General features: G+C 45.2%; 2 protein-coding genes across 3 annotated transcripts in view; one reads left to right on the plus strand and one right to left on the minus strand.

Moving 5' to 3' along the window:
- Window positions 1–1189: 1189 nt before the first annotated feature.
- On the minus strand, window positions 1190–12359 carry LOC144949300 (uncharacterized). Its single transcript, XM_078879249.1, has 2 exons — window positions 12018–12359; window positions 1190–7288 (listed from the first exon to the last, which is right to left on the minus strand). Exons 1-2 carry the CDS (start codon window positions 12314–12316, stop codon window positions 6883–6885), a joined length of 705 nt encoding a protein of 234 aa, XP_078735375.1. The 5' UTR covers window positions 12317–12359; the 3' UTR covers window positions 1190–6882.
- Window positions 12360–15632: 3273 nt separating this feature from the next.
- LOC144949301 (cotranscriptional regulator ARB2A homolog) overlaps window positions 15633–26256 on the plus strand; it is a 57243-nt gene continuing 46619 nt past the window's right edge. Inside the window, exons 1-5 of one of the 2 annotated variants that reach the window (XM_078879251.1) lie at window positions 15633–16455; window positions 20556–20863; window positions 21004–21078; window positions 22777–22851; window positions 24293–24390. In XM_078879251.1, the coding sequence (XP_078735377.1) occupies window positions 22791–22851; window positions 24293–24390 (159 nt within the window). In that variant the 5' untranslated portion in view covers window positions 15633–16455; window positions 20556–20863; window positions 21004–21078; window positions 22777–22790. The remainder of the gene's footprint in view (window positions 16456–20555; window positions 20864–21003; window positions 21079–22776; window positions 22852–24292; window positions 24391–26256) is intronic. The other variant, XM_078879250.1, reaches the window with a different exon arrangement.

Raw genomic sequence — 26256 nt, forward strand, 5'->3', positions numbered from 1 at the left:
GGTCGACACCAAGGAAACCTGTGGTACTGTGTGATATCTCTAGGGGGATTTTTCGAGACAAGTCACGCAATAGCGGTGGACACGCTTGGAATGGACAGTGGTTTAGGCAGCAGTGTTTCTTTGTATCTGTGCACAAGCGATTCTAAAGCCCATTAGAAAGGTTTTAGGGTTAGACCGCGTAAACGTGTCGTTAACGCAACACCACCACCCGACACAATTAGTAAGGTTTGTCACGTGAAAAGTTTTAATTAGCTATTACTTCAGGACATCGGTGTGATGACGAATAAATCCACATTTACAATCGACTACCGTAACATTTCGCTGGTGATTACGTGCTTCATCTGGTCTTAGAGCGAGATGAGGTCATCACTGTGAGCTTATCAGGTGCAAAGATCAGAGGGGAGGTTATGTACAACGAATTGCTGTCCGTGGGTTAACGACATTTATATTAACGCGATCTAACCCAAACATCTTTATCTTGGCCGTGAAAGCCTACGTGTTAAATTGCTTCTCAAGCTAAATGGAATTTAGTAATAGGGTTTTACCCTTTCAACTGGTACAAAAACTGACACCTTTATACAAGGCATCATGTTTGCAATAACCACAACACAAGCAGTCAAAATGCATACAACAATAAACTCTGATGATATGCATTGTCCTTGAAGTTGATTGGTCCACACCCGAGACAGCTTTTCTTAGAGCCTAGTCTCCATTGTAAATAATACTGGTAGGAACCTCCTGGTTACACCAGACCACAGGGGATTATTGTGTTCGTCCGTCGTGCAGGGAGGGGCTGGGTGGGGAAGGGCTGGGTGGGGCGTGGGAGGGGTGGGGCTGGGTGGAGAGGGGCTGGTCACCCCGTGGTGCCCTTATAAAAGTCAACGTTTAACCTACTCACGCCGGCTTGTGCCCGCATATTTGCGGAATACACCACACCACCATTGACCGAGCAACCCAACGTTCCTACCAGCTCCCTCCGCAGGAATGTGTTTATGTGTTTCAAGCCTTCCAACCACCTCTGCTTCCTGCCGATGGTGACTGGGCTGAAACTGTTCCAAACATTTTGTCTTATAAAATTTTTAATATTGTAAACATTTAGTTACTAGAGTGTTAGACTTTGTTAAATGAATTGGTGTGAATTGTTGCACTCAAAAACACTTGGGCTGAAGGACGACGATGGAGAACCACGTTTGTGAAGTTTATACTTTAATTGTAAAACGTAACCTGACACAAATTCTACTTAAACGGAATCCTACGACATGAGTACATTCTTAATGATGTTACTACTCAAGACTCGTCACCAAATTTGTGGTTTAACACCAGGCATGTTTTACACGGGTAACCTTGAGATCTTCCGAAGAAAATGAAACAAATATGCATTTTTTTGGAAAAAACAAAACCAGACGCAACTACCAGGTGTGTTTCAATCCATGGGCATTTTTTTTAAACGTTTCGACTAAATTATTAAGGAGTCTGAATAAAGTTGATGGGGGGTGGGGGGGGGCTTCGTGTAACCCCAGTGTGAAGCAACTAAAAATAACATTTAACTTTTCATCAGCAAGCTTTATCTCAACAACGCAAAAGAGAACACCAATTATATTTTACCTTAGGCGCTCCCTCGCCTAGCACAGGACCATATTTACACTGACGCAAATCTGGCGATTGGAACTGATACTGAAAAAAGGGGGAGGGGGGGGGTGGGAGTTAAATTTTGGAAAAAGGCGGGAGGAGCTCATATTCGTCAGACAGCACTTTAAGAAAAAGAATTATGCATCCAGGCTGCTGCTAGCTCGCAAAGTCACAAAAAACCAAATTGGAAACGGTTTGTACAATGCCAAGGGTGACTTGCTGCAGGCAAGCAGTCTTAACGAAAACAAAATATGAATTCCCCAAGCGAATATACAGCTGTTACTTTGGGCAACTGCACATCGGTGGCTAAGTCTTAACTGTAAAAATTGTGGGTAATAAAAAAAAACAATTTAAAACCATTGGGACATCGGTACGACACAATTGGCCCTCCACAACACACAAAAAAATCTTACCCCACTATCTTTCATTGACGCTGCTGTCACCATTTGTGAATGTTATTTTAATCAGTTGTGTTCAAGATTCAATTTAATCTTTTAACAAAAACCGCTGCCCCCTTCTCGACAAACCAATGCTGGTAGCGCCTTTTTTTTATTGTTTACAAAGATATCTAAGCACATTAGCAAGCACCCTATCAAAACGATGGATACCTTTCAGATGTAGATTCCCGCTCCCGTAGACACCGGATCTTTCACCGGCGCAGAAGACGTCGCGACATTTTCCACGTATTTCGCCGTGTCGAGCACGACACTACCCGTCACGCAGCATCATGGTTTGGATCAAATCACCTATCAGCATGACCTCTCCCCCCCCCAGCTCCCTCGCCTGAGACCGGTCCACACGTACATTTTCAGAGTGGAGCGATTCGGGGAGAGTGCCGACACACGATGCTTTCAAATCCTGTTTGGGGGCGATGGGTGTTCCACTTGGTCCATAATCATCTCTGGGTTCGGACGTCCAGTATGGACGAACCACTCTGTTAAAAACTTGCTGTGCTTAGAGAAGACCAGGACGGACACAGGGAGGCGCACCACAGCCAGTCCGTAGTTAACGAGTCCTGATCTCTCAAGCCCGTACGTCACGCGGATTTCACGCCGATGTCACCAGTGGGGAGCTCCACAGTTTTTGGACGTACGTATCCGACACTTTACACATGTGGATAATCATTTGTACAATCATAAGACAGCGGGTTTTTTTGTTGTTATTGAGCAATCGTCAAACCTGTTAGTAGTTCTGATTCAGATTTTTCCCAACATCCACGATTTGTTCACCTTTCTTGACAACGGAGAAATGCTCAAAATTTCCCTCGTTAAGGACTTATAACACCCGCTGGGATGGATGGCAATGATGCATTCAGTTGTCAAAGCATTACTTTAATTCACCGCATTTTCTAAAACTACAGAAAATTACCTTCAGAAGGACTCCCCCATAAATGTTATTACGGTATGAGGAAGGTTTTGAGATATTCCTTGTGGGGTTGCTAACATTGTGGGACTGCACGTGTAGATCTCCCCCACCCCACCACCACTAAAACTGTTTGGGCAAAGCATCCTCAATTTTCACATTCGGAAAAAAAATTACAACTCAATGTGAACTAGACAGGAGTGTGTGGGGGGAGGGCAAGTGGGGAGACAAACAACAAGTCTGTTTGCTGACAAGAGAGCAACGAGGGGGGCCTTGATACAGGCCGTGTTATTTCTCTACCACGGTTCCCTTTCACTTGCAGGGGAACCTGGGGTCCACCACCATCATCAAACCGTGTTCCAAGGATGTAATTTCCACCAAGGACAACTCGTTCCGCTCCTCAAAGCCCCTCTTGTCACTCACGCCACTTCATCGTCACGCTCGAATCTCTTTCCCCCGGGCCCGCCGATTCTCTAGTTGCGCGCACACACACGTGGAAGGCACTGGAAGCCAGGGATTGCTTAATGTGTGGGGGGGTTTTTTTCTCTCCAAATTCCTGAGGATTTTCTCGAAATTTTCTACACGTTTCTCACATTTATTTTTGTTCAAGATGCATCAATTTCTTAGATAAAGCGCAACCCAAACATTATTTCAAATACCTGCTAGATAATTTGGTAAGCGTTCTTAAATGTGATTTTGACTCAACATTAACCCGCTGTTGTAGCACCGCATCTCCAATGTCAGGCAATGGATTTTCTATCACCCCACTGAAGATGAAGGCTAAGGGGGGCAAACACCTCGATAAATCCGTGATCTCACCACATTCACAACATGCGTGCTGTTACGACCCCAAATCCTCACCAAGACAACTTGCACATTTTCTTTAGATCCCTTCATGAGATTTCAAAATGCAATAGAAAATAATCCTAACAATAATCACTCTGAACTTAGTGGGAGAAGCCTCACTCAGAATCACCTTGTTTCCATGAGGCTCCTGGACGTGGGAAGATTTGTTATTATATCCCGCATTCATTTCTCTAAAACGTCGATTGAAACTGGCATGACGGCCCATTATTAACCTACTTGATGTACTGCCTCCAATGAGCACTTAACAGACCTCGTGACCTCCATCTGTGTGATACACCAACTCCAATAACCCAGTCATCCTCTCACTCTTTACAGCATGCACGCAACTAAAAACGTTTCCGAAGCAGAATTAATTGGCGACGGGGAAATGTCTCTTAAGACTACCCTCATTCTGGCATCTACCCTAAAATGTCTTGAGGCTCCGTATCATTTCATCCATGAACAGAAACTGTTTCATTGAGACTTGTCTAATTCAGGCTGTTCCTTCAACGGGGGAATCTATGTATTCTAATCTACGCTTCGCCATCGTTTTACACGTTTATGCTTTACTCAAAATTGGCTAATCGAGACTTGTGTTCTACACTACGAAGCTCCGTCGGTTTAATTGATGCCATGTGGTCCAATTGAGGCTCAACCGTTGCCCGATGGGATATGCTGGCCCCAACACGTGCGACCTGCCGCACGCGCGCGAGATGCGGTCGCCCCTCCGGTGACAAGAATTTGACAGAATTAAAAATCGCTACACACACGCTTTCGGACTCCCACGCGTGCAACTCGATTACAAGAATGAGCACGGACAGCAAAGAGTAAAAATTAAGCTTCCCGCAGCCGACTAGACTCGCTCACTTGTGCAACCGACTCGCTCGCTTTTGCAGTCGACAACAATTCCAACACCCACCACCCGATTTTAAACACCAAAACTAGTTCGTTTAAAGGAAGACGCAAACCAAAAAAAGCAAACGGCTGTTGGTTTTGTGAAGCTACATCCAGGCTAGGCCATCTGTCCGCAGGCTGCTTGGACTCGATGTTAAAATGCAACATTTACGTGGTTGCCATTTGTATCCCCCCCCCACCACCTCCTTTTCCAATGGCGCACAACCGAGCCGTCCCAGCATGGAGCACTCAACGGTTTCTCCCCTGTATCGTGTCGGAACCAAAACTGCGATTTTTCTGGCCAAGGCATTTGAATCTGGCTCGGGCCAAGCAGGGCCAGGGAGTGGGGTGGGCCCCCCCGCCCACCCCCCCCCCCCCACACACATGACGCGCCCACCCCCCCCACGACGCGTCGGCTGCGCGACGTCAGGTCAATGCAGCGATGGACACGGCGACAACCTCGCACGACCATCGGCACGCGTCTCGACTCGTCGTTCAACGCACGCGGCATAAGAGGTATTCGTGCCACCTAGTGATGTCAGAGGGATATAACCCCACAGCGGAAAGCTGGAGCCGACCATTCAAACAGCCTCAACACGAACACCACTTGGCCTGCACGACTAAACCCAACGCTTTCAACACCAACTCGGGGCCTGCCTCGACACGAATCCTACGTCACAGCGATATTTTAAAGAGTCACCGAGTTCACGCTACCTCCAATAAGTGGAGCGTGACCAGTGACCCCCAGATGGGCCAGGGTATGTGGTACATTGGGATGGGAGCTGTGGAAGGTTCGAGAACATGGGCCCTAACACAGGGATGGGGGGGGGGGGGTTTGAAACCCGTAATTACAGTACATGGTGAAATAGCAAAGATATGAGAATTGGAAAGCATGTCGTTTTTATTTGTTTATAAAGATTTCACCCGTCACACTGCAATGAATCTAAGCGTTTTTAAATGGCATTAAACTAGTGGTGGCTTAGCGATTTAGTGTCATCTAAGAACGCCGAGCCAACACCGATGAGAGCCGAGGTTGGGAGTCCAGGAGTGACCCACCCAAGATGAAATCGGCTTTACAAATATCCGAGTTGAAGTCTAAACGAGTTCCACGATAACGTCGCAAAACAAAACGGCCGTGATTTTATTTGGTTTGTCACTTGGCTTAGCTTATTTCAGTTCTGAAGATTACAATGCTCAGTTTGATTGGCGTGCGACAAACTCTCTCTGTGTGGGGAATTTAAGACGTTGCCACCTCGTGTGGATGAGGCCTACTAAAGGAACACAAGTACAAATCAAAGACCGTCACCAATCACGCCTGAATAGAACTAAGCGATTTGCCTCCATCATATTTATGTGATTAACGTTTCCGTTAACAGGCAGTGTGGATGACTAACGTGGTAAAGTTTTTGATAAGCGTTTGTTCAACCACATTGGCAACAGTCACTCTGACTTACAGCCCTTTGTTAATCTAATTGATAATGAAGGCCTCCACATGCCATGTCGGCAATGGAGGGTTACGTGACCGTACTTCACCACGCTGGTCAGTGCGGGTTGGTCAAAGGGTGAGGGAGGGATGGTCCCAGGACCGGTTCAGATATCACTCGCCGCTGAAGCTAGCCATGGCTGAGATTCGGACTCAAGTTTCCGGGCTCATAGCGCAGCGCACTAACCACTGCGCCACCGCTCTGAGACCCTTACTCAGAATCGACCAAATGGGAGACGCCCCCTTCCGGGTTGGAGGGGGGGGGGTCTGTCCTCGCACACGGAAAGTGACATCACGCCGCCCGTCACGAGACCCCCTCAACACGAACCTGCGACTCACGACAACAAACACCGACAGCAGCGCCATCGCAATACAAAACCTTATTAAATGTTTTAACTGCGTCTTCCTTTAAATTCAGGAAGGGGCGGGGGGGGGGGCCAAGGTGCGGAAGGGGGGGGGGACGAGAGCGGTGGAACCGAGGGAAGTGGGCAAAGTAAGGGGGCGGAGCGAGGGGAAGGGAGGTGGAGTAAGTATAAGGAGTGAGAAAAGGAATGGTCAGAGCAAGGGTGGAGGAGCTGATAAGGGGGTTGGGCCAGGAGGGGGGGGGGCGGCGGGTGGGTGGGGGGGTGGAGCTAGGGGTGGGGGGGGGGGCGCGACGCCCGCCGTCATCATGGCGAGCGCGAGCGCGATGTCGCGCGCGTGCCGTTGGCGCGCGGCGAGCGGCTCGCGGGCGAGCGGCTCGACCTCCGGCCTCCGCCGAACCCTCGCGGGGAGCTCGAGCGGCGTCTCGGCGCCGGCGACCTCCGGCTGGCGGCGCTGCGCGACCCCCGCGCAGGGGAGGGCGAGCGCAGGGCGCGGCGCGAGGACGAGGCGGCGGCCGCTAGCGGCGAGGGCGAGTAGGAGCCGCGGCGGTGGCGCGTCGGGGACGGGGAGCGGCTGGCCGAGCCGTCGCGGGGTCGCCGGGCCTCGGGGGGGATGGAGCGCCGCGGAGAGCGCGTCCCGCTGCGTCGCCGCCGTTGTGGGGAGCGCGAGCGGGAGCGGGAGCGAGAGCGTCGGCTCCCGCGGTCCTCGAACCTGGGGGGGCGGGGGAGGGGGCACGGGAGAGAGTTCAGAGCACGAGGTTAGGGATTTATTCACAGAATGTTTATTTTTATCAGGTAAGGCCCGCTGAGCTATGTGGCTCTATTTCAGAAGCGACCTGGCCCCAAATGACAGCTCAACGAAGTGGCTTTCATCACGTGGACATTTACAGCAGCCAAATGTTCTAAAAGCGTTTTGATTCTAAAATGTGGAGGGAAAAACCGGTGGACCAGGAGAAAAATGAACGCGACCACAGGGAGAACATGCAAACGCCAAGTATAGAGGTGTTGGGATGGAACCCACGACCTCCTGTATACCAGGCGAGGTAGATAACATCTCGCCACTGCAGCGCCCCTTGCGAAGCACGTCGCGTAAAGTAGGATTCTTACACTCGTAAGTATGCGGTGACACTTGCGCTCGCGATACAAGCATCGTATGTTGTGAAAAATGTTACGCGTACATTGATGAAGCAAGTAAAACGTGCACATAATACGGGGGGGGAGCACAAGACAAAGTTATTCTTGAATAAAATCGTGATGTTAAATAAAGGCAAAACGGCCAAAAACACGAAATGTTTCAATAAAACATTAAATCTTGCTATGTAAGATTTAATTTAATAATTTAAAATGTATTAATCAATCACCTTCAAAATGTTCTTCCCATCCGATGCCACAGCTGGTGGATTCAGAGCTGCTAGTGACTGGGGGCTGTGGTTTAGCTGCATCGGTCATAGGGGGCTGTTTAACCATACTTCACCACGCTGGTCGGTGTACACTCGTTAAGATAGCCACCCCAATGGGGGGGGGGGGGGTATCCACTATGTGGGCACCGCACTCCCTACCTTGTCCGCCGCCACCCACACAAACAAACAGCGACATTAAATGAACGCTGTGCTAAATCAAATGTGCTAAAAAGTTAACTCAGTCTGTGTGATAATGAATAAAAGTTGCACCCTATGCATTCAAATTAAGTCGACAGAAGTTCCTTCAACACGTGAAAAAATTATTCACGTGGTGCAGAATGTTTTGGAAGTAAAAGCAATAAATAATTTTGTTACATCCTTTGCAACATTCTATAAGGCCATGTCATAATCAATTGCGTGCCATAAAATGTTCTGCAAGGGAGTGGTATATGAAACAAATCGAATCTCGACTTTAAAATAAACTTACAGCGATTTGCATTTGTTTTTTAAGTTGGAGGTGTATCCCATAATGAAGTAAGTGAAATCAGATTTTAATAACTTTATTGACATGGAGTACAACTTCCGGGTGCATCTTACTTTCTGGAGCACCATATAATCAAGATAATTGGGTACACACCTGTGACAGGTGTCCTCTCAAGTGCTTTGCCTTTGGGCACCATCAATGTCATAACCCAATATCAAAGCACAAGCCCAGTACCAGAGAGTAGCCTAAGAACATAGGCTCGACAATGGCCCATTACCAGAAACACATTGTGTGTTCTGCAATTTCCAATATGTGCAGAATGTTTTGATTCATTTGAAAAATTGGGCAAGCATCCACACAACATATCATATCCCATGATATACAAGATACAACCTGAACAGAATAGTAGAGAACTACTACAACACCTAAAACACAACAGGTTTTACGTAACTGTATCACTGCCATTCCATAACAAATAAACACACGACTAGTTATGTTGTTAAAGCTTATGTGGCTGGGTCTTAATGATAGTGTGCATTTGTGCGGGGTGGTGGTTGGGTGGCATTGACATTCATGCGTGTATGTTCGCTTTCGGGTGGTATTAATGACACTCTTAATGCCGTACCATAGCTTTCAGGATTATAAGGCCCTTTTTCAATTACTCGAAAGGAAAGTTGTTGTTACATCTTAGGATTCGATGTCCCTTGAAATCTGGCACATGCACGTGACATATGGCGCTCGGCGTCCAATAGATATGCCACTCAGACTATGCGCCACCTCGTACGCCAAATAGATGTTAGCAAGTGACTGGAAAGGAAAATGTACCAGTCCTGTACACCTCATTAATATATAGTATAATATACGTGTGCAGAAACAGAACAGAGTTCTGCTTAGACATGATTTAACCGGTCTTGTAACAGTTTTGTTGCACAAGCATAATCAACAAATACACTCAACACATTTGTCAATTACACTGTAGCCTTAAATAGACAGACAAATAAACTGGCAATATTTCGTGGAATGATCCTTTTCATAGCATTAAAGCCCATCGTCATAGCAGGAAGAGCCATTGCCTGAAATAATTCCTATCCTTTACGAATGTGCAGTAGTGTTTTAAGGTGTAAGACCATCGCAGAGACATGCGTTTGTGCGCAAGCAATTATAGAGCCAAGTTATCTGTTGCATGCGCTTCGGTGAACCCGTGCACTTGGATGCATGCCTTGGTTGTCCAGGTGCTCTGCTAGGGATCTCCCATTTACTTTACAAAAACTCTAGAGGCACGTTAGAAAATAGACCCGACTTCCACATCCAGTTAACAACTTCGGCCTTCAGGTACGATTCACGGTGATGTAAAATGGCCCGGATTTAGCTTAAAAATGTTTAACGTCCCTAAATCTTGTACCATATTAAAAAAAAAGTGTGCTGACTGAATTCCTCCCTGGCGCGAGTGCCCAAGTGCGTGTGGGGAGTGGTAGTGTAGCGGTTAGTGTGCTGCGCTACAAACCTGGAGACCCGAGTTCGATTCCCACTCACGGCCAAAAGTGATGATTATCTGAACCTTCTCTAGGTCGAATCGGACTCAAATGAGTACCTGGTGCGGTGCGTAAGAACATCGCCACTAGGGAGATAAAGGCGGCCTGGTGTGGTGCTGGCCACCCACCCCCTCATGTGCCATTTCTAGCCTTCATAGGCGCTCACTAACAGCACTTTCCCCAACAGTCTGTTAAGGCTATACGGTGGCTCTTTGTCTCTGTGCGTTACCGCGCTCACCTGCGTGATGACCTCACCTGCATCCCACAGCGTTGAGGCGGGTTAGTGCGTACTGACGTTACACCTCTACCCACCCCACTCTCCATGAATGCGCGATATAACCCTATTCGTAATACTGGATATACATTACCGTATCTGAAAAGAAAATGTTTGCTGGCTGGAGGGATGGCGGGTCACGTCCAGAAGGGCGCGCGAGCAGCTATACTGTAGGACGAAATGTTTTGCTGGCCGGAGGGGCAGATGGTCGGACACCTCCAAAGGACGAGAAGGCTGCTCGTAACGCTGCATTATAATTATAATATAAAAGACGCGACGTTTCGGACAACGGACCTTCTTCACAGGGGCATAAACACGGGCACATTCATGAATGTTTACGTGGAATTAAATTGCATATGAAGACATGTTTCATAACTGTTAGGTGTAAATGAAATATTCGGCGTTAATTACGTGCAAACGTAACTTTACCTCTGTTATTGATTATTTGTGTTTCGACATCATCGCGTAACCAGAGGCTCTCCCTGCAATGGGCCCGGTATCCAGAAAGGTTTAAAGTATAACTAAAATCATACCGTATGCATATATTATCAGAACATGTGTTTGTTAGCATGTTCCCTACAAGCACGTGTAGTTAATGTAGACATGATTCCTTGCAAAATGGTTATATTTGGTGATTTAACATACTAACACCCGTTTCATTTCCAGGAAAGGGTAAAACCTATTCTTATTTTTTCCATACTTTGATACTGGAAAAAAAGGTTCTACATTATGCCTGATTACCCCGAGCTATAAATGCACTGATAGTACATTGTCTTTGTACTCTTCGACTTTTGGTGTTCTCTGGTCCAACACTGGTGAGACGAGGCCCTACAGAAGGCCGTCTCTGATGCAGGCCAATCAGTTTCAAAGACAATGCGTTTCCTATCAGAGCATGTTTTAGTTTGCCTGTTGCCTAACAAGTACGTGTGGTTAATGCCGACTTGATTCATTGCAAAAGGTTTCTATTCGATGTTTGAACATCTTAACACCTGTTTTATCGCCAGAAAGGGTAAAAAAAATATCCTTACTTTTCATACCATACCGTGTAATCAAATACATACAACCCCATACCATACAACTCATTACCTTTTAACCGAATGATAACGCACTTTAAATTTGTACGTATTCTCTTAAAGTTAATGTCTTTGTGGGGCTTTGGCCTATTGCGGCCTAGCACCGGGGCCTTGAGCCTTCGAAGGCTCCCGGTCTCGCACGAGCCCCTAGCGGCATCGAAATCTCCCTTAAGTTATAAAAAAACAACAACCTTAAAAGCAATCCCAAACACAATACAGAAACCGGCACTAACCATGCTGTATAATGAACAAACTCGCTCGCACCATGACCCCACTGGAGCACCACACATCCTAAAAACCACGCCGTGTATGTAATCCAGCACAAAACCACATCGAACATAATAATCCTCTCTCGCCACGATCAATCGACATTCCGACATTCACCAAAGTAACAATCCACCCGGCACCTGCTAATTTAACCGATAAAGTCACCGCCTCAGGCCGCTTTCTCGGGCTTCTAAGTTCACTTCCCACTCTGTCGTCCATCACCCATCCCTTCTTCCCACCCACTACCAAACGGTACTTTTCCCTCAACAAACAAACAAACATCTCACAGTTAACATCTCTACCTTGCAATTAAATCTACGAGCACGCGTCCACATTCATTCGCGTACAAAAAAAAAGCAAATTCGCGCGCGAGCGAAAGTTGAGGCCTAGTTGCGGCCTAGCATCGCTCACCGTCCTCGGGATGGTAGTGGCCCCCAGCGGGCTTTGGAGCGCTTCTCCCCGGTAGACATCTCCACGCGAGCCCGGATGCCGCAGATGTGCCGCCCGTCCATCTCGCTGCAAGCGTCGCGTGCATCGCGCGCGTCCTCGAACTCGACGAAGGCGAAACCGGGCGGGTTCCTCGCTACCCACACGTTCCGAAGCGGGCCGTACACGCGAAACAGCCGTTCCAGTTCGCCCTTGGTGGCCGAATCGCCCAAGTTTCCAACGTACACGCGGCAATCGATGGGCCCGCTGCTGCTGTACGCCATGATGCCTTCCTTCCTCGAGATGGCGGAAGGATCGATTCCGACTTCTCGGCACAGCGCGCGGTTGCGATTCTCGGAATCGAAGTTGCCGCACAAACGCGTTGGTTCCGCCGTCGGAGGAATCGGAATCGTTTAGGTTTTTTTTTACCGAGAATCGGAATTGAGCGCGTGGTGTTGCTGTGGTGGTGGTGGGGGGGTTGTATTGGCTGGGAATCGATTCGCGGAGTGCTTCGATTGGTTTTGTAAATGGAATCGATTGCGGTTGGGAGGGAATTCCAGTCGTTATGCCAGGTTAGAGGGTGATTTTTGTTGGTGGTGGTTCTTTTTTATAAACCTCTGCACTTTCTACAATGTAACGATTGAGATGGGTTTTTTTTAATTGGCGAGGGTGTAGGAAAACAAACAACAATAATTGTCATTTTAAAAACACGTTTAAACAACTATTGTACACAGCTTTGTAACAAAAACTGTGTGGTGGGAAATGTCTCTTCTGCATAGTGAAGTTTCATATTTGCCTTGTCTTTGTGCCGTTCGCTTCTTGGCGCTCTCTGGGGTCTGACATTGGTGAGACGAGGCCACAAAGAAGAAGGTTGTCTCTGGTGTAGACCAGTCCGTTTCAAATAAAATGCAAAAGTGTTTTATCGGAGCATGTTGCCATGTTCACCACAAAGCACGTGTGGTTAATGCAGACTGCAAAAAGGTTTCCGTTTGAACCATCTCAACACACGTTTTATTGCCAGAAAGTAAACACCTGTTCTTATTTTTGTTCATGCTATAAAGTTACCCTATCGGTGAAAGTATTTCATCAATAGCCATGACATCTCTACTGCTGGATGAAGGCGTCCCGACATTCAATTTGAAAACTGATTTCTTTTGAACCGAGTTTACTTTTGGTGTTTGTGTCTTTCACCCATCCACCGCACCTCCGATTAGCACGATTGACTAAGAAGTTCAACGTGTTGCACAGGACACACAAACCTGTGCTCATAGCTATCAACCCATAGGGTTTACCCCCCCCCCCCCCCGTATTCTTGTACAGGGAAATTGAGTTTTCAGGTCCATACGTCGTACAGCCGTTTCAATGCGGGCAACACAAATTGAGTAGTCGCTTTTTTGGGGTCTATTTGTGTTTCTGCCTTGTGATGGGGCTTTAAAGGATGAACGTTGAGATTTATAGGGTCACTGGGTGAGCAATAAGATCTGAATTGATCTGTGATAAGGCAGGGTACTGATAACGGGTTGATAGGTTTGTAGTGGTGAGTGTACTGGTGGTGAGTGTACTAGTGGTGAGTGTACTAGTGGTTAGTGTAGTGGTGAGTGTACTAGTGGTGAGTGTAGTAGTGAGTGTACTAGTAGTGAGTGTACTAGTGGTGAGTGTAGTAGTGAGTGTACTAGTGGTGAGTGTAGTAGTGAGTGTACAAGTGGTGAGTGTACTAGTGGTGAGTGTAGTGGTGGGTGTACTAGTGGTGAGTGTAGTGGTGATTGTAATGGTGAGTGTAGTAGTGAGTGTACTAGTGGTGAGTGTAGTGGTGAGTAGTAGTGGTGAGTGTACTAGTGGTGAGTGTCTATTTGTTTGTTTGTGTTTCTCCCTTGTGATGGTACTTTGCATGATAAACGTTGAGATGTATACGGGACACGGGGTTACCAATAAGATCTGAATTCGTCTGTAATAAGGCAGGGTCACTGATACGAGTTTGACATGTGTACTTGAGCTTCCCAAAAGCCCACCTTCACTTTCCCCTGCAGGTTAAAATGACCTTCCCAATTGTTATCTTATATTCTTGGTTCTTTCGGTAAAGTCACGTAGAAGGGAGACAATAAAATAATACAAATATAAAACAATAAAATTCTCACGACGTTTCGACTGCAACACAAGCAATCATCATCAGGTGTGAAATCCACAGCAAGAATTTTTGTTTAATTTTTTCTCTCCAAATTTTCTTGCTGTGGATTTCACACCTGATGATTGCTTGTGTTGCAGTCGAAACGTCGTGATAATTTTATTGTTTTATATATTTTTATTATTTTATTGTTTCCCTTCTACGTGACTTTACCGAAAGAACCAAGAATATGAATCCCTGCAGTCACGAAAACTTTAAATCAAAAGTTTGTATCTTGTTCTTCTTTGTATCCCCCTATAATTCCAAGCGTTCACTTTCCGAATGACTTCTTTGCGCACTTTTCTGCTGACGTTCCATTCTAATTGTGTGTTTGTGTGGATATTTCACGTTTCTTATGTACACGCTGTTATATAATTGCAGGTAATCTGCAATTATTAACAAAAACACGTTGAAAAAATATTTCGGCACATTGCTCTGCTCTATTTGATTATCATATTTAATATTTTTATTTATTATTGCAACATGCTCTTGTTCCCCCCCCTTGTTTACGATTAGAGGAAACAAGAAGATGCTCGGTGTAGTCGGCACTTTGCTTCGTTCATCATTTAGTTTTTTTTTCGCAATGTTTTGCTTTATGTGCTCCCATCTATAAATGAAAGATTTCACGCTCTGCTCTCCTTATCTCCCCCCCCCTCTTTTACTTAATCAATTTAACGAAGACACTTATTTGGTGATGCTGCTGCTGTTGTTGTTATTGTTCGTGTCGCAAAGGACAAACAACAACAAAGACAAAGATCCCCCGTGTAGCCTTTAGCAGACTGTAGGGCCAAGTGCTGTTAGCGAGCAGCACCTATGAAGGCCGGCACGGCACACGAGGGGGGTGGGTGACCAGCACCACGGCCGGCCGCCTTTGTCTCCCCTAGTGGCGATGTTTTAAACACCGCACCGGGTACTCATTTGAGGCTGAGTCGATCTAGGGGAGGCTCCAGGACCGGGAATCGAACTCTGGTCGCCGGGTTCGTAGCTCAGCGTAGCGCTAACCGCTGCACCACCGCTCCCCACACAAACAACAACAAACACGATCGATCGTCAGTCACAACTACGCGGCCTTAATACAAAACCCGGACGACGTTTCGGGCAACGGCCCTGATTAAGCGAGGCGACCCACACTTGTACAGGCCTCGTGTCAACAAAAGAAACAACAACAACAACACACGTGGTGGTCAGTCACAACACGTGCGAGGCTTTAATTGAAAACAAAGGACGACGTTTCGGGCAAGGGCCCTGATTAAGCGAGGCGACCCACACTTGTACAGGCCTCGTGTAAACAAAAGAAACAACAACAACAACAACACACGTGGTGGTCAGTCACAACACGTGCGAGGCTTTAATTGAAAACAAAGGACGACGTTTCGGGCAAGGGTCCTGATGAAGCGAGGCGGCCCACAGTCGCCCCCCCCACCCCCCCCCGAGTTTGACTTTCGCGAGTTTCGTTTCCGTGTCGTGACGCGCATTTCCAGACAAGAAGCCAACGTCAGGAAATCGAAACTCCCCGTAAGAGACATCGCGCAGACACAGAGACACAGAGAGAGACAGAGAGACACACAGACACACAGAGACACGACACACACAGAGAGAGACACACACACACAGAGACAGACAGAGACACGACGCAGATAGAGACACGACACAGAGACACACAGAGAGACACAGACACAGAGAGACACACAGAGACACAGAGAGACAGAGACACACACAGAGAGACAGAGACACGACGCAGACAGACACGACACACAGACACAGAGAGACAGAGACAGACACAGAGACACACAGACACAGAGACACGACACACACAGACACGACGCACACAGACACACACACGACACAAACACAGAGACACAGACACGACACAGACACACACAGAGACACACAGACACACAGAGACACGACACAGACACACACAGAGAGACACAAAGACACAAAGACACACACCGACACACACAGAGACACAGACACGACACAGACACACACAGAGACACACACAGACACAGAGACACAGACACACAGAGAGACACAAACACGCACAAACACAAATACACACACACAGAGACACACAGAGACAAACACACAGACACACACACAGACACACACACACAGATACAAACACAGAGACACACACACGCCACACACACCAGACGAGCTGCAGCCCTTGTAAGTTAACAAAGTTCCGACTTTCAGCGACGCCCGCGATCACTGCCGCACAAGAATACGACCACCACCACCACCCACGCTGTTACTTTGGTAAATGACGAGGAGATTTGCTGCTGCTGTTGTTGTTTTAAAAACGACAGCGTTGGTTATTTAACTCTAGGGGTTATCACAGAGTAGTAGTGTACTGCATTGTTAATGTGAAGGATTGTAGGGGGACTTGGTGGGGTTGATGTAGGGCGCTGCTGGCTAAAGGTTGTCGCGTTTAAGTTTAACTCGTTGTTGTTGTTATTGTTGTTAAGTTGAACGTGTTTCGTCTGCTGAAGGTGGTGGTGTGCATTTTATACACGTCTGGTTATCGATGTTGGGTTCGGGTCGGCGTGGCTAAAGTTGTGGTGGTTAAAAAACCACAAATGTAAAACAAAATAACCTACGATCCCATAAACTGCGAGGGGGGAAGAGAGACATTCATCCAGCAGTGGAGTCACGCACGTGGCGGGCAATAGGTGCTCGCAAACCATCGGGGGTTTTTTTTGCTTCCTGAGCAGAAAAAAACTTTTTTTGGTTCCCGAGCAGAAAAAAAATTAACCCGTAAAAACAAAGTTTTTCACTATAAATCCTTTATATGCGTGTTCAATGGGCCACAACCCAGCCCACATTGGTCTTTGAAACGGGCGGCTAGAGTCCTCTCGTCCTCTGGCTTGAGATGGCTGCCACCTATGGGTCAGATGATTGCCTGCCACCATTAAGCAATTGGTAATTAAATATAAAAAAATTTACCTAAAAATGTCAGCTCGATTGGATCACGGAAAGTGGGTTTTAAAACGACCGAAAGATTTGCACGGTCGTAAGCACGCAAGCAAGCACGTTAACTTAATATAAAGGATTTAATAACTGGCAGTGTCATCGATGTCAACCCAAACTACAGCTTTACCCCGTATTCTTGTACAGGGAAACTGAGTTTTCAGATCCATAAGGGCAAAAAAAAAGTGTTTCAGTTAAATTTTGTTGTGTGTAAGTTTGTGTTTCTCTCTTGTGATGAATGCACTTTGTAGGATGAACGTTGATATTTATAGGGGGGCACACGGGGTGACACCAATGAGGTCTGAATTGGTCTGTAATTTGCAGTAACATTGTCGAAAGCCCATTATTTGTAAATAACCTGCTACTTAAAATCAAGGATTGTTAACAAAACGTTTATTTACTGAACAGTGGTGTATTAATGATGTTATACACTACAAATAACCTGCAACTTAAAATCAAAGCTTGTTAACAAAAAGTTTATTTACTGAACAGTGGTGTATTAATGATGTTATACACTACAAATAACCTGCTACTTAAAATCAAGGATTGTTTACAAAAAGTTTATTTATTGAACAGTGGTGTATTAATAATGTAATATTCTAGAGCAGAACTGTACTTTAATAGGTGCTCGCAAAACATTATTTGAGCAAGAGCTATAGTTATTTAAGTATTCTATTATCTATATTAACTGGGCATTGTGTGGACTTCCGGTACGGTATATTGGGGCCGTCCATAAATGACGTCACGCACCTAGGGGGGGGGGGGGGTCAGACATTTGTGACGATGTGTGACAAGGGGGGGGGGGGGTGAGAAATGTGACGTCACATCAAAATGCGCAACTTTCAATAAATATAGAATTGTTATATAACAACACACATTGTTATAACAACACTCCTACAACATCAGAGTGCAGCGCCACATTAAATACGCACTACAATGACAATGGTTTAAAGCGATTTGCAGCATGTTTTATTTTCAAAATGGAAATATGGTGTTTGGAGGGGGGGGCAGAGCTTTGTGACGTCATATTTGTGGGGGTGGGGCCTGACTTTTTGTGACGCCGTGTGACGAGGGGGGGGGGTAAAAAATCGTCCAACATCGCGTGACGTCATTTATGGACGGCCCCATATATATAACTATTGAAGTATTTTTTAATATCAATAGGTGCTCTCAAACAGTACAGCTTTTAAACTGCGTACTTTGCAAAAAAAGAGATCCATCAGGCTGATCTCGGATAGTTTTGCAAATTAAATGTCATTATTTACCTTCAGTATCAGATTAAGTGCATACTATACGTACTGTGTGGAGTCTTTTTATCGGTGGCTTAGGAGATGTTAACTACCTCGCCTGGTACACAGGAGGTCGTGGGTTCGATCCCGACCCTGACGCCTGCTGCTGTATATTTGGAGTTTGCGTGTCTCTCTCTCTCATCATCATCACGGTGGCTTAGGAGATGTTAACTACCTCGCCTGGTACGCAGGAGGTCGTGGGTTCGATTCCGATTCTGCTGCCCTGCTGGTGTATATTTGGAGTTTGCGGTGTCTCTCTCTCCCCGTGGCCACGTGGATTTCGGGTTTTCCCCCCATCCACATTTAGCTGCTGCTATAAATTCCCACACGATGATGAGATATATAGCTAAGTGGCCACGCCTTACCTGCTAAAATACAAACAATTGTTCAAATAGTTTTATTTTTCATTCCTCCACGCACAGCACTTGCCTAACACGTCTTTTAAGCCGACCTTGGATTGTTTTGCTAATTAAATTTCACGATCTACCTGCAAAACATCAGCCGGAATTTTTCGATTTAAAGCTTTCGTGACTGCAGGGATTCATCTTCTTGGTTCTTTCGGTAAAGTCACGTAGAAGGGAAATAATAAAATAATAAAAATAAAACATAATAAAATAAATTCTCACGACGTTTCGGCCACAACGCAAGCAGCCATCCTCAGGTAAAGAACATGTCTGTCGAGAAGACAGAGTCTGAATGACTATTTAAATAGACTATTTAAATAGTCTCTCCAAGCCAAATAGTCTATTTAAATAGAGTATTTAAATAGTCCAAGCCTGGAGTGTGTCATTCAGACTGTCTTCTCGACAGACCTGTTCTTCACCCGAGGACGGCTGCTTGCGTTGTGGCCGAAACGTCGTGAGAATTTATTTTATAATGTTTTGTTTTTATTATTTAATTATTTCCATTCTACGTGACTTTACCGAAAGAACCAAGAAGATCGGCCGGAATGCCACCCGATCTCGCCAGATCTCGCAGGCTCAACCGGTGCGAGCCTGGCACAGCACTGGTGGTGGTCAGCAGCAAAGGGCAGCACAGCAACATCCAATGTTGCACTGCACTTCTATGCTCCCATCGTCGACGCTCCCCTACTTTCATCATAACCTCCCCTTATAACCTGCACGGCATGGGGAGGGTGAGGCTGTCATCCAGCAGTGGATTGATTGACATGTAGTGTAGTGCTGTATTGGGTTAGAACATTGTGGCATGGTTTTGTGCTGTATAAGAAACTTTTATTATCAGAATTTGGTTATATTTACCTAAATAATGCTCGTCACGTGTTGTTACTTACGTGTATTAATATAAACTTATAATGTTTTTGTAGAGTACATGCACAGTAGCCCTTTGTAAATCCACTAAGAATTTGGTTATATTTACCTAAATTATGCTCGTCACGTGTTGTTACTTACGTGTATTAATATAAACTTATAATGTTTTTGTAGAGTACATGCACAGTAGCCCTTTGTAAATCCACTGCTGGATGAGGGCCTCCCAACGCCGTGCGGGTCTTTGGGTTTGTTTGACCATACTTCACCAAACTGGTCTGTGTGGGTTACTACTGTTCTGTATTTCTTAGTACCGTTTGTTACACAAAACGTCGACAAGTTGAAGCATTCTAGATTTGAAGTTTTCGTGACTGCAAGCATCCATACTCTCTGGTTCTTTGGGTAAAGTCACGTAGGTGAAAATAAAAAATACAAAAAATAAAAATAAAAGATAAGAAAAAAATAAAGAATAAAAATAGAAATATTCATATTTAAAAAATAGAAATATTTCAATTTTTTGTTTTTATTTTTATTCTTATATTTTTTTTTCACCTACGTGACTTTACCGAAAGAACCAAAGAGTAAGTTGAAGCATGCACCTGTATAACATAATTGCGCGTCCTGCAGTTCGATTAATTTCCCTTTTATTTATCCGCGGGGTGAGCAAGTGTAGCCATTGCAGTCCAGCAAATGTTAATGGGGGCCAAGATTTTGAATCATGGAACTCCCGTTGTTGAAAATCAACATGCTTATGCATGAAACAGTATAACGTGTTGATATGAATCATTACGGAGTGTGACCCTGATTCGTGTGTGTCTGTGTGTTTATTTTGCAGTGAAAGAAAATACAAGAAAAGGGGTTGCATGTCTATCCGAGGCCTTTTTACTAACCTCATCTGGGGTTTATTTGGTACATCTTTGCCTAATTGTCGGTTTGCTGCATTTCTGTTTACATTGTCCTGACATCGCTACCCCACTCAGAGCACAATAGCACGCTCCTGTTTATCCCGTGGAATGACGTCTTAATACCAGAGGTGGGACAAAGTCATTGTTATGCAAGTCCAAGTCGAGTCGCAAGTCATCAAATTCATGACTCGAGTCTGACTCGAGTCCAAGTCACATGACTCGAGTCCACATCTCATAGGTGGGACAAAGTCATTGTTATGCAAGTCCAAGTCGAGTCGCAAGTCATCAAATTCATGACTCGAGTCTGACTCGAGTCCAAGTCACATGACTCGAGTCCACACCTCTGCTTAATACCATTCCTATTTTTTTCATTTGCAGGTTTTAGCTGGTGGGGTTGGCGAAGACTTATCCAACTACCTAAATTTGTGGTTTGTTGGGTTTCAAGCCTTTTGTGTAAGACATCCACCTTCATGTGCATTGACAGACTGTATGTATGTGTGTGGCACCGGGGTCTGCCCCGTGACCTCCTGCCAGCGGGCGTTCGACACTTCACGTGGCCTCAAGGTGCACATGGCCTGGCACAAGCGTCGTGGTGACGTGACCGCCACTTAGTGGCGAATGACGGTTGTAGTGAACTTCTTTTGTACCGTACGTAGCCAACCGTTTCACTGTGCCTTTAGGAGGCAGTACACGAAGTAGTTTGTTGACCTGTTTGCGCAGTGCGTTACACTTGCCTGCTGTACCCAACAAGCACCTGCAACGCGTAAACTTTACAAACATCTCAGTGTAGTGGGGACCCTCCTGCAAAAAACGTCTTGGCACTCAGTGAGATCTTTCTGGGAAACGGACGCATCATGGCAAAATGTCTCTCTGCTCGAAGACTCGCGTCAAAAAAAACAACCAGTTATGGTTCAGTGCGGCTTCGAGGTTGGCTTTTAGAATTAGAATCTAGTTGACTGATTGAAAAAAACACGGTTCAATTTGCATAATGCAGTTCATGCATATCCTGATAATGGTGATGTGTTTTAACGACCACAGAGGTATGATGGGCCATGTGAGTTTGGGGTTACATTTGTTATAGTAACTTAAAACTGTAACTGTTAACGGTTATGTCTGGTGCACATTTACGGTTTTTGCTTCGGTTTAGTGTTTTTCAGGAGTTTCCCTCCGGCAGTTTTTCGTTATTAAACAAACATTCTACATGAATGTTGTTCCTTATAATTATCTTGAACCTGAATTTGCAACCACCTTAGTTAAGTTATTTAACCATTTCCTTGTTTAAAAAAAAAAATCAGTCAATGTTACCCGCTATGACATACAAATCAGAAACTTCAAAATAGACACTGACCATGACAGAGATGGAGCTAGGCCTCGGCAAGGTAAGGTAAAAGGTAAAAACAACGAGCCTACCTTTACCCTACCTTTTACCCTTACCCCATACAAATTACCCGATTACAGGTTAATTACTGGGGTACTACTACACATGAAAAAGGTTTACAACAGGTCAATGCTAGGTAGAGCGCTTTATTCATATAGAATACTCTCGATGATACCAATTTTAAATGGACGCCACGGACTGCGCCACGGAGCTTTTAGCGAGCGGTAAACAGGGTGTTTACCGGGTAATACTTCGCACTACCTTTACACTACCGGGTAATTCTTCAGCGCTACCTTTACCCTACCCTTTACCTTAACCCTTGGCATGTCAACACTTTTACCCGGTAAAAAGGGTAAATTACCTTACCTTGCTGAGGCCTAGATGGAGCCATGAAATAGGTAAAAAAGTTGCAGGAACAAGATTAATTATAGCAATGCATGGATGATGGTGGATGTGGGGATGCCTTCATCTAGGCCATTTTTCTTCATTGCACGGCCCGCAGGCCACTGGCTGCCCCTGGTGGCCTTTAGTGCGGCCCCCGACAATACACAAATGTGAACACACCCCCATCATGCTGTCAAACCCAGTGGTTTCAAATGTGTGGCGAGCCTCACACTGATGATGTCTTATCGGCGGAAGTGCCCCCCCTCAGAAAATGTGTGAAGAACACTGATCTAGACCATGGCTGCTGCTACTGGTGATCATTGAGAGTCTGGTTTATTTAGACGCTGTAACAATTGCTGTTTTTGCGTGTTATTTTTTCTGCTTTCCAGACTTAACGCAAGAGATGGGTGAACCATTTGAGAAGTATGAGACCATAGCGGATTTTGGATATGAATTTAATAAAGGTAACAACTGGGTTACGTTTATCACTAGTGCAATGTTTTGTAGAATACATGTAATGTTTTGTTAAAGGGTTAACGCTGGCAGAGTCGTTCGCACACTGCACTATTATCTCGGTCGCCTGAGTTTGATTGCCCGCCATGGCTAATATTACAAGTGATACATGAACCGGTCTTTGGCCCCTCTATACCAACTGTCGCGCAACCAGTGTGGTGAAGTATGATCAGACAACCCCCATGACAGACATAGCATGCGGAGGCTTTCATCCAGCAGTCGATGAAAAGGGTTGTAAATTCTAGATTTGAAGCTTTCGTGACTGCAAGGATTCATATTCTTAGGTTTTTTCGGTAAAGTCACGTAGGTAAAAAATTAAAATTAATAAAAGTAAAATTAAATAAAAATCACGACGTTTCTGAGGCAACACAAGCTTCCGTCTTCAGGTGGAACCGTCACAGCACGATAGCTGTATCAAGTAATCGTGCTGTGACGGTTCCAGCTATCGTGCTGTGACGGTTCCACCTGAAGGACGGAAGCTTGTGTTGCCTCCGAAACGTCGTGATTTTTATTTTATTTTTATTTTACTTTTATTAATTATAATTTTTTACCTACGTGACTTTACCGAAAAAACCTAAGAATAGGGTTGTAAATGTATTGTTAAAGAGGTGTGTGACCACTCCTATGGAGAGTTTAGCTGCCTCCACAGTAATGTGATGTGCCACTCCTGGCTCTGCACCAGCAATGGATGTGAGTCCCACTCACATCCATTGCTGAGCCCTTCTGTCAAGCCACAGCTGGATGACAGCCTCCCAATTCTGTGCGAGTCATGGGGATTGTTTAATCCATGTTTCACCTCGCTGGTCTGTGCGGTTTGTTGAGGGCAGGCAGCATAGAAGTGGGAGCATAGGAGTACAGTCTGACAGGATTTTACTTTGCTGACCTCTGCTGCCAACAACTTGAATTAATATCAGTGTCAACAGTGTACGTGTATACATGCCAGAGGTCGCAACCGGGTACCCGATACCCGTACCCTACCCGATACCCGGCTACCCGTACCCGGCCGGGTACGGGTACGGGTAGCCGTTTGCGACCCTGGTGCGGCTGGGTACGGGTACGGGTAGGCCGTGAGTCACTGGTGAGTCACCGTTTGTCACTCATTTCGGGTAGGGTAGGGTACGGGTAGGGAACGGGTACCCATTTGCGACCCTGGTGCGGCTGGGTACGGGTACGGGTAAGGAATCAAAACCCGTTTGCGACCTCTGATACATGCGTTACCCCGATTCATAATAGATTTTTGGGTTGGGCCACACAGTGATAGTCACCTATGTGTTCAGTGAGTTGCTGTGATTATTAAAAGAGAATATTGTAAGAACAAATGATTGAACGATGTCGTTTTTGTACTAAGGTCACCAAACAGCGTGGCGTGTCTGTGTGTGTGCGCGTCTCTAGATAGGCAGCTCAGAAACATTGAGGATGGGACACGCTTCCAGTTCAACTACTATAACAACAGGGCTCGTGACCAGCGGCGTTACGAGGCATTAGGAGAGGTAAGACACCATCCGGAGATGGAATCTTCGCTGATTTTACAAAAACAAATAACAGAGTCACTGCCACTGAGATCCTGGGTTCACATCCATGCTCAGCCACTTGTGATTAAGCTGGATTCGCAAGTGTATAGAGTTGATGGTCTCAACGGGGTCATCATTGACTGCACAAAGATACATCATGCTAAGATTTGGTTCTGCAAGTAATTTTTTTCGTCAATTCCAGCTCTAATCATTAAAAATGTTGTTATTACTATCATGCAACGATAGTTATTCTCTGTATTTGGGCAGGTGGGAAAGTGCTGCCCCCTTGTGTGGTTAAAGAGGTCAATTTAAGGGATCTCAGATGTAGTTCTGTGAGGTCTACAATAATAAGGGGATAATGCGCTGCTGTGTGAGGAATTCCGAATGGATTATCACCTTATGATATGCTGACACCAGAATCAGAATAAACTTGAGGAAAACTAATATTTTCTTTACTGTAAATGCTGAAGACACAAAATATAAAATCAAGACAACCTGATTCATAATAGATTTTTGGATTAGGCCATGTAACGATCTGACCAAAATTGTGTTGGTAAACCTCCACTACCTGACACAGCCAAAACAATTTAAATTCTCGATTTAAAGCTTTCGTGACTGCAGGGATTCATCTTCTTGGTTCTTTTGGTAAAGTCACGTAGAAGGGAAATAATAAAATAATAAAAATAAAACATAATAAAAACGTCGTGAGAATTGTATTTTATTATGTTTTATTTGTATTATTTTATTATTTCCCTTCTACGTGACTTTACCGAAAGAACCAAGAAGATGAATTTAAATTCTCACGTGGTGTAAAAGAATATCACGCGCCGACTGTTATTGTTTTAGCTCACCGATAAGTTGTACGTATATTGAACTTATTTCACACCGTACGTAGCCAACCGTGCTAATCGGAGGTGTGCGAAAGTTGAAACAAGTATCTATTCAAGTACTTTCATCTAATTGCGAAACATTTTTCGTCAGAATTGTTGTTCAACTTACCGGTGAGCTGAACAACAATAACAATTGGCGCATCGCTAAACGCCCGTTCATTCGGTGATGTGACAATTTAATTTGCCTGGCTGTGTTGGGTGGTGAAGGGTCTTGACACAAATTTCGTCAGGTTGTTACATGGCCCAAGGCCGTAGCCATGGAGTCAACATTGGCAGGGAACAAATCTTCCAGGGGTCCCCCCCCCAGAAAAAAAATCTAAATTTGAAAACTCGTTTCCTGCCTAACATATTTAAAAACTCATGGCATGGACTTTTTTTTTTACAATAATGTCTATTAGTGTATTGTATTACATTGCTATTTTTTCTTTTTTACCTTTTCTTGTTTCATTGTATGTAATGGCAGATATTAGGGATTCATAAAGTACAACCATAACATATTCTTAGGTTTTTTCGGTAAAGTCCTAAGAATATGAATCCTTGCAGTCACGAAAGCTTCAAATCTAGAATTACAAACATAACCACAATCATATTAACAGAAATCTATGCATTGTTATATGAAGACAAGTCCAGATATTGTGGCCAAGGTTTAGCAAATTGTTGTTTTTATATACATAGCATAGCAATTATTATTTTTTAATATTTTTTTATAGCAATATATTGGGGGGGGGACATTTTGAGCATATTTGAATATACGGCCTTGACGTGGCCTAACCCAAGAATCATATTTGGCGGTGAACATCCAACGTGTTAAGCAACGACACCCTTGTCAAATTTTAGTCACCGAAAAATCCCATCTGCGTATTCTTAATTTGCTCGTGTTTAGTTTCGCCGAATGAACGCACGCCCTCGTGTGCAGGAGCCTATCCCAGGTCGATAAAAACGTCCCCGTTGTATT

This window comes from Lampetra fluviatilis, chromosome 53 (genome assembly GCF_964198595.1).
Source record: "Lampetra fluviatilis chromosome 53, kcLamFluv1.1, whole genome shotgun sequence".
NCBI classification, from domain to species: Eukaryota; Metazoa; Chordata; class Hyperoartia; order Petromyzontiformes; family Petromyzontidae; genus Lampetra; species Lampetra fluviatilis.